At 54.8% G+C, this 13,125-nt stretch overlaps 1 protein-coding gene across 1 annotated transcript; it reads right to left on the bottom strand.

Moving 5' to 3' along the window:
• Window positions 1-2,985: 2,985 nt before the first annotated feature.
• Window positions 2,986-9,192, bottom strand: LOC112124767 (C-factor-like). Its single transcript, XM_026653883.1, has 5 exons — window positions 9,102-9,192; window positions 7,267-7,454; window positions 4,407-4,565; window positions 3,948-4,058; window positions 2,986-3,299 (listed from the first exon to the last, which is right to left on the bottom strand). Exons 1-5 carry the CDS (start codon window positions 9,112-9,114, stop codon window positions 3,186-3,188), a joined length of 585 nt encoding a protein of 194 aa, XP_026509668.1. The 5' UTR covers window positions 9,115-9,192; the 3' UTR covers window positions 2,986-3,185.
• Between the last annotated feature and the right edge of the window lie 3,933 nt (window positions 9,193-13,125).

Genomic DNA, 13,125 nt, shown 5'->3' with positions numbered 1-13,125 from the left:
GCTCCGGCTCCGCCCCAATCACCAGATATCCGCCCTAGAGATAGTAATTAGTGGGCGGAGCTAGTGCTATGTACCCCATCACACATATACAGAATAGCACTTGCTCCATCCCTAAACACCATGTACCTCTATAGACAGCTAGTGCTATCTCAGTGTATGTGTGTAGGGGATACATAGTGTTTAGGGGTGGAGCTAGTATTATCTATGGTAATTAGCTCACCAAGGGGGTCCACCCAGCCTCGGGGATCCATGTCCCTTGGGTCTACTGCAGCCAGCTCCACGGCGTCGGGCAGAAAAACAGCCTCCGATAAAGAGAAAAAGCAAATGTGCGCAAAGGCCAAAGGGGCTGGGCCGGGCTGGGAAGCTGGGTGGCTCACGGGCTTTGTGACCTTGGAATGGTGCAGAGCAAAGGAAACCAGCGTGTCCCGAGTCCCTGGCTCAGCCCCGTTTGTTTTGACAGATGCTAAGGCCAAGAGGAAAAAGCTGAGCCCTTTGTTGCACTTACTGGATGCATCTGTGCGGCCGAGGGTCCCTCTCCGCCTTGTTTATCCCCCGCTTCCCAGTGACCTGTGCTGGCAGCGTCGCGTGCTGCGGTCTAGCTGGGAATGAGGCACCTCTCACTGAGACAGGAGTGAACCTCAGAGCAACCGCGGTGAATAGGAGAGAACCGTTGAGTCCCACTCAGCACAGCCCCAGGCCCATCTGTCAGGTATCGGGGGTAGCTTGTTTGTATCCACAAAAACAACAAAGAATCCGGTGGCACCTTAAAGACTAACAGATTTATTTGGGCATAAGCTTTCGTGGGTAAAAAAACCCACTTCTTCAGCTGCATGGAGTGAAAGTGACAGCTGCAGGCGTTATATACTGACACATGGAGAGAAGGGAGTTACCTCACAAGTGGAGAACCAGTGTTAACAGAGCCAATTCGATCAGGGTGGATGCAGAGCCGGGGCTGGGAGCTCCAGCCGCCTAGTGCAAGTAGGAGGCAACCCAGGCTGAGGAGGGGCTGGTCTGGGCAATGACCCGGCACCTCCCCCTCACCTGCAGTTACCGAACTTTGGAAAAAGTTCCCCTTTGCTAGCGGACTTGTAAACCGGGCACCTGGCCACCTCCCCATTTCACAGAAGGGGAAACTGGGCACAGAGCAGGGAAAACGACTTGCCCAGGTCAGAGCCAAGCTCCCTGAGTCCCAGTGCAGTGCTCTGTCCGCTAGGCTGCCCTGCAGCACTCCCTTGTGGGCTATAAAGGAGACTCGCAGCCTTCTCTAATAAAGACGCTAGCAGCAGAGGAGTGAGCCGAGTCCTCGGGGCTTGACCAAGGCCTGGCTGCTTAGTCTAACTGAGGAAAGTTATTCCTGGTTTGCCGCCACGAGCTCCTTGTCCCTTTTAATTCAGCCATTGCAGGGTTAAATCCTCTCACAGCGGGGGCAGGAAGCAAGCAAGGGAGCTCCGCTCCAGCTTCCCCTGCTGTGGAAACTCAGCATCAGTTCCCTGTGGCTGGCCAAAACCCGAGGAAGCCATTTCCTTTCCAGGGTGTTAGCAGGCAGCAGCTGGCCATGCCATGCACTTCAGAGCAATGAAGGATGAACCCCGCCCCCTGCCGGCTCAGTGCTCAGGACATTGCTGCACGCAGGCCTCGCACCTCCCAGGCACAAGCCCTTCCCCCCCCCCTTCTTCAACAGCAGCTGGACTGGCCCTGCCCCGTGTGCAGGGGCCGGTCCTGCCCTCGCCTCAGGCACCTCCTGCGGCAGAGCAGGGGCGGAGAAGAGGCCTTCGCCGGGGATTTTCAAAGGTGCTTTGGGGAATTACGTGCGCCACCCCCACTAGATTTTTGCAGGATTGGGGCCAGCTGGGGCAGCAAGGTTTCCAGTCTGAGCTCCATGCTTGCCGTAACCTGGCTCTCACTTGCCTCTGTAACAAAATCCCTGGCCAGCTGGGCCAGCGATTCAGGCCGGCCCACGTTCCTAGCCATCTCCCTGGAACATCCACTGAGGTCTCCCGTGGTTCACCTGGCATTTGTCATAACCCCAATGCACAGAATCTGTCTGCTGCCACAAACCCAAGCTTGGAAAACGACGCTTTTTGCAGGGCCGGCTGGGGCTCCAAATGCATTTGTCACACTTAGCGGCATGCTGCCCCTCTCAGAGCCAGCATGCGGGAGCCTGCCCCTTCTCCGTCCCAGAGAGGTCATGGGCCCAAACTCTAGTCCCACATGGCAGCAAGTGCCTGTGTGGAAAAAGCAACAGCTCTAGGTCGGATGGCAGGGGCGTGGTTATTTTGGGAGTCTCATGTTAGCCCCTCTAAGGACCCTATAGCCACAGCAGTTCCTCCATGGAATCCCTTGCAAAGAGGCCAGGCGGCAGGCAGGGCTGGTGGGGAGACGGGAGTGCTGGGGAGGGGATGCAGCAATGTAACCTATGGAGCAGCCCACGGAGGCTGCTGGAACTCAGCACCCAGAGGTTGTCTAACTCCCACCAGGGGCCTCTCCAGCCCCAGAGCAGCCCAGGATCAGGGGGCGCACAGGTGGCTTACAGTCAACTTAGCTGCCCCCCACCACTGCCATTGGACTGTGAGTTGTAGGCTGCCCCTCGGGCTCTGAGCCCAGCCAATCCTAGCCGTGTGTTGGCTCTAGCTCAGGGCAGCCCAGCCGCATCAGAGGACAGGCTCTTTGGGTCCACGTCAGAGGGGGAGAGAAAAGGCAAGTTTTAACCCTAGATGGTTGTGGCAGAGAAATGCGCCTCCACCTCTGCCAGCCCCAAGCCAGCACTCTCCACCCACCAGGTTCCTGAGCAGCTGCGTACCTGACCAGTCACGCACGTGTGCAGCTCCCCCGTTTGGCCAAGTGGTAAGTGCACATACAGACATGCACAGGTGATGTGAATTGGGCTCTGGAGTCCTGGGAGAGCAGGCAGAGAGGGGCCAGGGCAGACACCCCATCTGCAGGGGAGCCTGGGGCTTGCTGGGAGAAGAGAGAGGACTGGCACTGTCTGTGTCTCAGGGTATTTATTAGTGACTCAGCTACAGGGAGCTCATGGGCCCATCTGCGGATCACACTGACTGTGTGGAACCCACCGTCCATGGAGCATGTGCAGCCGGGAACTGCCTGAGGTCATGGCCTCCCCTCTCGGGCCGCAGGACTTCTGGCACCCGGTGCACTGCTCTCAGCCCACGTACCGTGCTGCTCTCTCACCAGGGAATAGTCTTCCCTGCCCAGCTCCAGAAGCTCCCGCTGTGTTTCTCGGAGAGGGTAGGAAGCACGGTGAGAATCCCCCGCACGCTTTCATCCACGGGCAGGTCGGCCTGCAACAGTCCAGGAAATTCAGAAGTCAACAGGCTGGCCGGGGGCTGGAACAAAGTGTACAGTGAGGGGGGCTGAGCCACTGAACCAAACTGTAATCCCTGGATATGATGGAAACCACTTCAAGCCAGGAGGTATGGCAGCCCCCCAGCATCCGAAGTTCCAGCACCTATGGAAGCTGGACTTGGTTCTCTGGGGCCAAGTCACCCCATACAGTCAGGCCTGGGCACGCTTCCTGCACGTGCATACGCCCACGCTCGCAGACGTGGGAGTTTATCTGTATGTGCTCCTATGGCCCAGCTGCAGAGCCACGAGCGTGTGCACAGTTGGCAGGTGTGCACACAGGTGACTGGTCAGTTACACGTATAGGTACCACACACACACACACCGGGTGTGCGGGCAGATCAGGCACCCGTGGTTCTGGCTTGCAGCTCTGGGCCATGGTGGGTAGTGTGTACTGGATAAGCTGGAAGGCCGGACACGAGGTTGTAGGTCGTGACCTGCACAGGCTTACTTCAAAGGCCCAGGCATCACCGGAGGCAGGGATCAGTTCATGTACTGCTGCAGACAGCTGCTGTACGCTGGGAGGTTCCCGAACCCCAGCCCCTCCCCCGTGCCGCAATTGCTGCTCCCAGGGACCCAACACCCACCTCTTGGGTGCCCATGTCTGTCTGCACCCAGCCGGGGTGAACTGCAGCGCACAGAATCCCGTCCTCTGCGTAGCTCAGCGCCTGGCACTGGGTCAGCATGTTGAGAGCAGCCTGCAGGGGAAGGGCTCGTGAGCCGAGGGCATTACCATGCGCTCGCACTGGCTGTGTTCCCACACACCCAGGCGCAGCTGCACGGTCTCAGGAGAGAGCATAGTGTGTGCGGCTCCTGTGACAGGCAGTAGCGACACTAAGGCCAAAACGCCTGCTCAGTGCTGCGGTGAGGCCATCCCCAGAGCTCTGAGCATGTTAAAGGCACAGCACGTAAAAACCAAGAGCCCCACAGCTACATCCTGCAAGGTCCTGCCCACCGGCACTGCCTTTGGACACTGCCCAGCTGGAATAGCAGCGTACATGAGCAGGGGATACCACTGCCCCTGGGATCCAGGCTCAGGGCCGTACCTTGCTGCAGCGGTAGGAGATGGCTGGGTTGGAGAACGTCTCAGGGACTCTCTCGATGGATCCCAGAACAGTGGAGATGTTGACAATGGCTGCCTTGCTGCAGCTCAGCCCTTTCTGGCTACTTCCCTGGGCAGCCTTCTTCAGCAAGGGCAGGAACGCCTGGCGGGAAGACGGTCCCATGGGGTCTGTGTGGAGGTAGTACCCCTTCGCTCTCAGAGCTAGCTCCATCCAACACAGTCCCAGGTAGCCCAGGGGGAAGCACAGACCAGAAAAGGAGGGTTTTCAATTAGCCTCAAACTTCTGGGCTCTTCCTCCCCCCCCCCCCCCGAGCAACCCCCCCCCGAGAGCACTCCCAAGCCCCGCGCTAGGTGACGCATGAAGGGGGAGCACAGGACCAAATGCAGAGTTCTGGGCTCTATCCTTGGCTTTGCCACTGACTTATGTGACCCTGGGCACATCCAATATGCCTTCTTGTGCCTCAGTTTCCCATCGGGAACACAGGCACCTGTATAAAGTACTTTTGACAACCAGGGCCAGATTAACCTTTTGTGGGCCTGGCGCCAAACATATTTGTGGGCCCCCATGTAGTTATTATGGGCCCCGGCCCCTTCTAAGTGTGGCCTGGTGCGATGACACCATAGTATACTCGGTACTGCTGGGATGGGGATGAAAAGTTTTATTTAAACAAAATAAGAGTTGATTGAGATTTGCACTCAGCCCATAGAAAACAAACTCGGCTAGCATCAAAATACCCAGAATACTCTTGAATTTGGTTTATTTGTGTGGGAGGGGTGTTGTCTGTTAGTTTTGTCTTTTTTGTTTAAACACTCAGGGCCTGCTTGTGCTTAACTAGCACATTTATGAGCCACATTAAGCCTGGATGCAGCAATCAGTGGAGTTGCACCTGCATCTCCCCACCTCCACCCAAGTTACATTTCATAAATACATTTTTTGAAAACTGGATTTTCCACTTTGGTGCAATAATGTTTACAAAACTTTTTAAAAAGTTAGTTTTTAGCCTATTTCTCCCTTTGCAGTCATGAGGGGCGGTGAGGCAAGTGAGCCAGTAAAGTTACTGGGGTGGAGTGTGAGGAGCAAAATTGCTGGTGCTCATCTTTTGCTGGGAGCAAGGGCCACTGAGAGAGAGAGACACACAGACATTACCACCAAAGCTACCACAATCCAGCCTCAAGCCAAGCCCCTACCCCAACCTTCACACCTGGGCTCCCCCCACCCAGCCGTCCGGTCCATCCTACTGTCCCCACCCCCCCCACACAAATAACCCCCACCTTCACACAAGGGCTCTCCTCAATCTCCCCCTACCCTGCTACTGCCCACCCCCACCTTCAACCCAGACTATTACCCCCCCCTTCAACCTCCCTCCCTCTACTCCCACCCCCACCTTCAACCCAGACTCTCCCCTCCCTCTCCCCCCACCTTCAACCTCCCTCCCTCTACTCCCACCCCCACCTTCAACCCAGACTATTACCCCCCAGTCACCGCCAGCTCCCCCGTCGCACGCTGACTCGCCCCACAACTGCCCCCTCCGCTCCGCGCAGTGCAGGGGGTGTCCGGCCATCCCCCCGGCACGGGCCCGGCCCGGGGGCACGGGCCCGGCCCGGGGGCACAGACCCAGGCGGGCCCGTGGCTGGCAATGGGACACTCCCCCTGCACCGCTTCCTTTTCTGGCGGGTCCGTTCCCGCCGCCCCCGCGCCGAGGCGGCTGGCCGCAGGCGCGGGGCATTGTGGGACTCGTAGTGCAGGGGGCGGAGCAGTCCAAGGGCCCAGGCGGAACGCCCTGGCGTGCGAACTACAACTCCCAGCACGCCCCGCGACACACGGCCGGGCGGAGGCCTGTGGGGCCGCGTGGTGTCGTTACGGGCCCAGCGCCCACAGCCCCAGGGAGGGGCCCACAGATCCGGGTGATTTCCCTGCCGGGCCCGGCTCCGGGCCGCTCACACCCCGAACCCCGCTGCTCGGGTCTCCCGCCGCTCCGCCAGGCAGAGACCGACCGGCTCTGCCAGCACCGCCCCCCCTCCGGTCCGGTCCGGTCCGGTCCGTCCGGGCGCTGCACTCACTCAGCTGGCGCTAGGAGGGACGTAATTGCACGAATAGCTGTGCACCCTAAAAAGAAAACTCGGACTGTAGCCCGTTGCCGCGCCAGCACGCTCCCTGGTGGCCCGATGGAATGCTGCAGCCACTTCGCCTCAGTTTCCCTCTTGTGTTTTTTGGCCCATTCCAGCTATATACGTGACCTGATCCTCTGGCCCAGCCACATGCAAATGTCTGACCCCTTCTGGGGCCACCGAGTCCTTTAACAAGTGCAGCAGAAATCCAGAGACAATTTCATCTTCTGTCCAAATGGGGCTCAGTTGGCCGCCCCCCTCCCTTGCAGCTGAGCCTTGGCTAGAATGCAGCAACCTCCCCTCTTTCCTCAGGTGCCTGGGCCTCACTCCCTCCACAGTCTAGGGTTGGCAACGTTCTCTGCCTTCCCAGGGCTCAGGCAGGCGTCACCCCTCAGCAGCTCCTGATTCTCCCTCCAATTCCAGGCTCCCCTCAGGAGCCGACTCCCTGCATCTCTGCCTTTGTGGAGAGCATGAGCACCCAGCTCTCTCCCTACACCAGGGGCCCGCCCTCTGCTCTGTTAATGCCCCCTGAGCACAGGCTGGCCCCAGGTGCATTCGGGGAGGTGACCACCCCTCTCCAGCTCCTCTAACTCTGGTGGTGCTGGTGCGGGGGGTACGCCCCGTCCCATGGACACAGCTGATATCTCAGCTCAGCCCTCCCCTTCTTCCAGAGGTCTCCCTCCTTACACCCGCTCCCTGGAAGTGCAGCAGCATCCTGGCCACTGCAGCCTTACCTGGCCCACCAACATTGGCCCAACCACGTTAGTCTTGTAGGCACCCAGCATCTCTTCGGAATCCACCGTTGCCAGAGACACGTCGGAGAAAATGCCAGCGTTATTTATTACCAGGTTCAGGCCCGAGCCATCCAGCTGCTCCTCAACCCTCCGGGTTGCTTCCTCAATGCTTGCTGGATTCACGGCGTCTGTGAAGAGGGTGGAGGGGCTGTGAGGTTAGGGGTACCGAGAGCCCTTTGTTGAGTTACAGGCGCTGAGATCCCTGGGGGTGCAGGCTAGCCCTCCAGTGCAGTGAGCCCACTTGGTGAGCCGCACTCCAGAGTGTTCACCTCACCATAGGCACTTCAGTCCCCGAGCAACGGCTGCTCAGACAAGCATCTCCGGAGAGACCCTGAGCGTCTGTCCATGCAGCCTGCAGCAGCGCGCCTGGATCGACAGACTGGGGCTAGCTGGTCTTGCGCCCGCGTTCCCAAACCAGCTGTGCAGACAGTGCTCTGAATTCGCGGCTAAGATGAGAGCTGGGGCTCTGAACCCAAGGAAGGGGGCTGGAAACTTAGACATGGACAGCACAGATTCCACATCACTTTGGGGTGGGGGAGACCCTGTCCCTTCTCTCTGCAGTTATCCTCATGGGTCCTGTGCTGGAGAAATAGCCATGGGGCAGTTCCAATCCATGCAGATCCCCAGAGGTGCCAGGACGGAGCGGGAGGGTTAGACAAACACAGCTAGTAAAGCACCATTTCTGCACTTAGCCTTTTGGAAGCAAGAACTCTCCCTGCTGTGAACGGGCTGGGGAGGCTGTCAGGATGCCAGAGGAGGAGCGCAGAAGGAGAGGATGAGGGGAAGGATGCCAAGAAGCAAGTCTGGGTCCTAGATAAACCCAGTCACCTGGCAGTGACCTTGGGCTCTACCTCACAGACGCACTAACCTTGCCATCTCCTTGCAGGCACCAGATGGCGCTCTGCTGCTGGGAGAAATAAATGCAGCGCATAGGCTGGCGCACCACACCTGTCTGGTACCAATGAGCACTCTGAGGGCCATCAAAGCAGCGCTGTGCAGGAGTCACTACACCCGGATCTGGGACCCCCCTGGGCACCTCCTGGTGTAAATGCACGGCGCCTCAGGCCAGGTCTGCACGATAACCTCACAATCGGTGTGACCACGCTGCTCAGCCACCGCCCTGCGCGACTCAGTCCTACCAGCCTAGCCTCTGGTGTGGACAGCGCTATGTGGGCGGGAGGGCGTCTCCACGGACACCGCTTGGGCCGCTCGCGGAGGTGGAGTAACCACGCTGACGGGAGACGCTCTCCCCACAGTGCAGCAGTGTCCTTAGTGAAGCGCCACAGAGGCACAGCCATGGGTGGCGGGTGGAGCCCCCCTTCGGGGAGGCTAGTCCCCCTGGCCTCACTCCTTCTGCCTGAGGCCCCCCTCCTGGAGAAGCCCTGAGCACCCCTCCCTCCAGGACTGGAGCCCCACCCTTCCTGGAGAAACCCCAGTTATGCCATGCCTCCCCTCCTGAGACCCCAAGCCACCCCGTGGGAAAATCTCAAGTCTCTTCCCAAAGAACCTGAGCTTTTTATATGCCCCATGCAGATTCCGGGGCAGCTGACGAGATCCCGGACCTGAGTGGCAGATGGGTTTCAGGAAGCTTGGCACAGCTGACTTTGCAGCAGTGCACAGAGAGCTGAGAAACACAGGAGTGGCTTTGGGGGTTAGCAGCTGAACGTGAGAGCTGCTTTCGGGGAGTCTAGTGCACAGGCCCAGGAGGGGAACAGCCAGTCCCACAGCTGGAGCGCCCAGACTTGCAGGGAATCGTTCGGCGGCAGAGCACATACCTAGCTTCACCATCACCAGGTTTGGATGTTTAGAAACCAGATTCCGCAGCTCCTAAAAAAGAGAAACATGGAGAACAATGGAAAGCTGCAGCAGAAGGCAGAGGTAAGGGCCGGGCTACGGCCCCAAAGCCACATACGAACTGAGGGCCAGAGTCTGTCTCCGTAGAGTGTGGCAGTACTGCCCAACTGCTCCCACTGATTTCAGGCCGATGGTAAGTGTATCATAGAATCATAGAAGATTAGGGTTGGAAGGGACCTCAGGAGGTCATCTAGTCCCACCCCCTGCTCAAAGCAGGACCAATCCCCAACTAAATCATCCCAGCCAGGGCTTTGTCAAGCCGGGCCTTAAAAACCTCCAAGGAAGGAGATTCCACCACCTCCCTAGGTAACCCATTCCAGTGCTTCACCACCCTCCTAGTGAAATAGTGTTTCCTAATATCCAACCTAGACCTCCCCGACTGCACCGTGGCACGTCTGTGTCCATGAGGGACTGTACTCGCACATGTGCACAAACACACTTACCCTATTTGCTTCATTGTCCCACCAGCTTGGACAGGCTGGGTGAGAAAGGCAGAGAATCAGTCCCGGAGTTAGGGGTTGGGTCACAGGAGCAATATTTACAATAACACGCAAAACTGAGCCCGAGCAAACTCCCACTGAAGTCCATGGGCGTCTCTCTGTTGACTTTAATGGGAGTTGACTCAGGCCCCTAGACACCGGGACAGATCTGGAGAACAGGGAGATTCCCACAGTCCTCCATATTCAGTCACACACAAAAAGCCCTACGTTGAAAGAACATTATGGCTGCAAAGTCATGCACTCCAAAGTTAGGCCACGCTGGCATGTCGAGGACCATCCCAGTTAGAAAATGGTGAGTGTTGCATTTTTTACTTACTAGATGGTTAAGTTTTTACTTGTGATTTGTATCAAGCTCTACTTGGAAGGCAATTCAAATTAATGTAAAATGTGCAAAACCAGCATTTTTTGGTATTAGTTAAAATAAAACTACTTTAAATGTGCTGGATACATAAGAAAAATCATTTATCAAAAATATTTACATTTAAAAGTGATTTATTAAAACAAAGGAAGTATTTGTAGTTAGTGACCTGAGCTGATGGTTTCTGGTACCATTTTCCACAAGATTTTAGGACTAGCAGATCTCATCCTCTCAAACCTGGAAGAGGAAAACAAGCTTTTCTGTTTTTCCAGCTCCCAAGTTGCTTCTTAACTAAGAAAGAACTAGTCATTGAACTTTAAGGAGTTAAATAAACTGATATGAGGAAGATATTCTTTGCACCTGCTGAAGAGGCTACTGCTGTCAAAAGCCGGGTTAGCACTTCATAAAAACATAAGAACGGCCAGACTGGGTCAGACCAAAGGTCCATCCAGCCCAGTATCCTGTCTGCCGACAGTGGCCAATGCCAGGTGCCCCAGAAGGAATGAACAGAACAGGGAATCATCAAGTGATCCACTTCAGCAAACTCTGGTTCCAGGTACCTAGACAGTGACTTCCCCAGTTCAGCAGTTTGACTTGCTTTAACGCTTGGTAGCAAAGCAGAACTGGTGAATATTATTTTTTCTGTTTAATTTAAATGATTTTAATAGATTATAATAAATTTAGGCCTTAAATTTCAAATTTAATTTACAATAGGTTTATTTTTAAAAATTGAACCTGTATTTAATTTAAATTAGGGCTGTCAAGCTATTAAAAAAAATGATCGCAATTAATCATGCGATTAAAAAATATCAATCATGAATAATTGTGCGATTAATCGCACTGTTAAACAATAATAGAATATCATTCTTTTAAATATTTGTGGATGTTTTCTACATTTTCAAATATATTTATTTCAATTACAACACAGAATACAAAGTGCACAGTGCTCACTTTATATTTATTTATGATTACAAATATTTGCACTGTAAAAAACAAAAGAAATAGTAGTTTTCAATTCACCTAATACAAGTACTATAGTGCAATCTCTTTATCATGAAAGTTGACCTTACAAATGTAGAATTATATACAAAAATAACTGCATTCAAAAATAAAACAATGTAAAACTTTAGAGCCTACAAGTCCTCTCAGTCCTACTGCTTGTTCAGCCAATCGTTCAGACAAACAAGTTTGTTTACATTTGCAGGAGATAACGCTGCCCACTTCTTGTTTACAATGTCACCTGAAAGTGAGAACAGGCATTCACATGGCACTGTTGTAGCCGGCGTCGCAAGATATTTAAGATTCATATGTCCCTTCATGCTTCAACTACCGTTCCAGAGTACATGTGTCCATGCTGCTGACCGGTTCTGCTCAATAACAATCCAAAGCAGAGCGGACCGACGCATGTTCATTTTCATCATCTGAGTCAGATGCCACCAGCAGAAGGTTGATTTTCTTTTTTGGTGGTTCGGGTTCTGTAGTTTCCACATTGGAGTGTTGCTCTTTTAAGACTTCTGAAAGCATGCTCCACACCTCGTCCCTTCCAGATTTTGAAGGCACTTCAGATTCTTAAACCTTGAGTCGAATGCTGTAGCTATCTTTAGAAATCTCACATTGGTACCTTCTTTGCGTTTTGTCAAATATGCAGTGAAATTGTTCTTAAAATGAACAACATGCTGGGTCATCATCTGAGACTCCCATAACATGAAATATATAGCCGAATGCGAGTAAAACAGAGCAGGAGACATACGATTCTCCCCAAGGAGTTCAGTCACAAATTTAATTAATGCATTATTTTTTTTAAAGAGTGTCATCAGCATGGAAACATGTCCTCTGGATGGGTGGTTCAAGCATGAAGGGACATATGAATCTTTAGCACATCTGGCACGTAAATATCACAATCTCCTTTGAGAACAGGACCTTTCGTAAGCTGGAAAAGTACGCTCCCCTGGCCGACACCCTGAGAGCGAAGGACTTCGAGGGGCAGATGGACACCCTGATCGTTGGAGCCCTGGGTGCCTGGGACCCCTGCAACGAGCGTGTGCTGCGGACCTGCAGGATCGGTCGACGCTACGCACGGCTCATGAGGCGCCCCATGGTCTCAGACACCATCCGATGGTCAGGGGCGGCTCCAGGCACCAGCGCACCAAGGGCGTGCCTGGGGCGGCAAGCCGCGGCCTGCCGGTCGCCGTGAGGGCGGCAGTCAGGTAGCCTTCGGCGGTATGCCTGCGGGAGGTCCGCCGGTCCCGCGGCTTCAGCGGCAATTTGGCGGCAGGTACGCCGAAGGCGCGGGACCGGCGGACCTCCTGCAGGCATGCTGCCAAATCCACGTTACCAGTGGACCTCCCGCAGGCATGCCGCCGAAGGCTGCCTGACTGCCGTGCTTGGGTGCGGCAAAATACATAGAGCCGCCCCTGCCGATGGTCCAGGGACATCTACACCGAACACATCACCGGCCACCGACAGTACCAGGAGGCGTGAGCTGGAGTGACATTGTGCATCGACTACGAGAAAGGGACCGAGAAACTTTCTCCGTTGGACCATATGAACTGGAACCATAAACCCACTGAACGTTAAATCTCCCCAAATGAGGGTCACTCCATCCTCATCATCGTATCCACTCATTATACTCCACACCCGAACATAGCCATTCTATGAACAACATACCCTCCTCTCTCAATGTCTGTACTTTGGCCCGCTAATCTTTTACCCCCAATTGGGGATATTGCAGATTATGTATTCCTTAGGCCAAAAGATCATAAACCGAACTTCGCACCCCTTGATAATCTGTACGTTATTCCCCGATAACCCGAAACTTCTACACTAAGGCCTGGTCTACACTAGGCTTTTATGTCGAATTTAGCGCCGTTACATCGATTTAACCCTGCACCCGTCCACACCACGAAGCTATTTAGTTCGACATAGAGCTCTCTTAAATTCGACTTCTGTACTCCTCCCCAACGAGAGGAGTAGCGCTAAATTCGACATGGCCATATCGAATTAGGCTAGGTGTGGATGGAAATCGACGCTAATAGCTCCGGGAGCTATCCCACAGTGCACCACTCTGTTGACGCTCTGGACAGCAGT

Source organism: Terrapene carolina, unplaced genomic scaffold, assembly GCF_002925995.2.
Source record: "Terrapene carolina triunguis isolate 2854851 unplaced genomic scaffold, T_m_triunguis-2.0 Scaffold167, whole genome shotgun sequence".
Taxonomy (NCBI): Eukaryota; Metazoa; Chordata; order Testudines; family Emydidae; genus Terrapene; species Terrapene triunguis.
This window is presented reverse-complemented; position numbering and strand designations above follow the sequence as displayed.

Excerpts from the sequence above, each read along its gene's own strand:
- LOC112124767 (XM_026653883.1), bottom strand. Across the intron at positions 4,059-4,406 it reads TCTCCTACCGCTGCAGCAAG|GCTGCTCTCAACATGCTGAC; the intron begins GTACGGCCCTGA and ends CTTCCCCTGCAG. Across the intron at positions 3,300-3,947 it reads CAGACATGGGCACCCAAGAG|GCCGACCTGCCCGTGGATGA; the intron begins GTGGGTGTTGGG and ends GGACTGTTGCAG.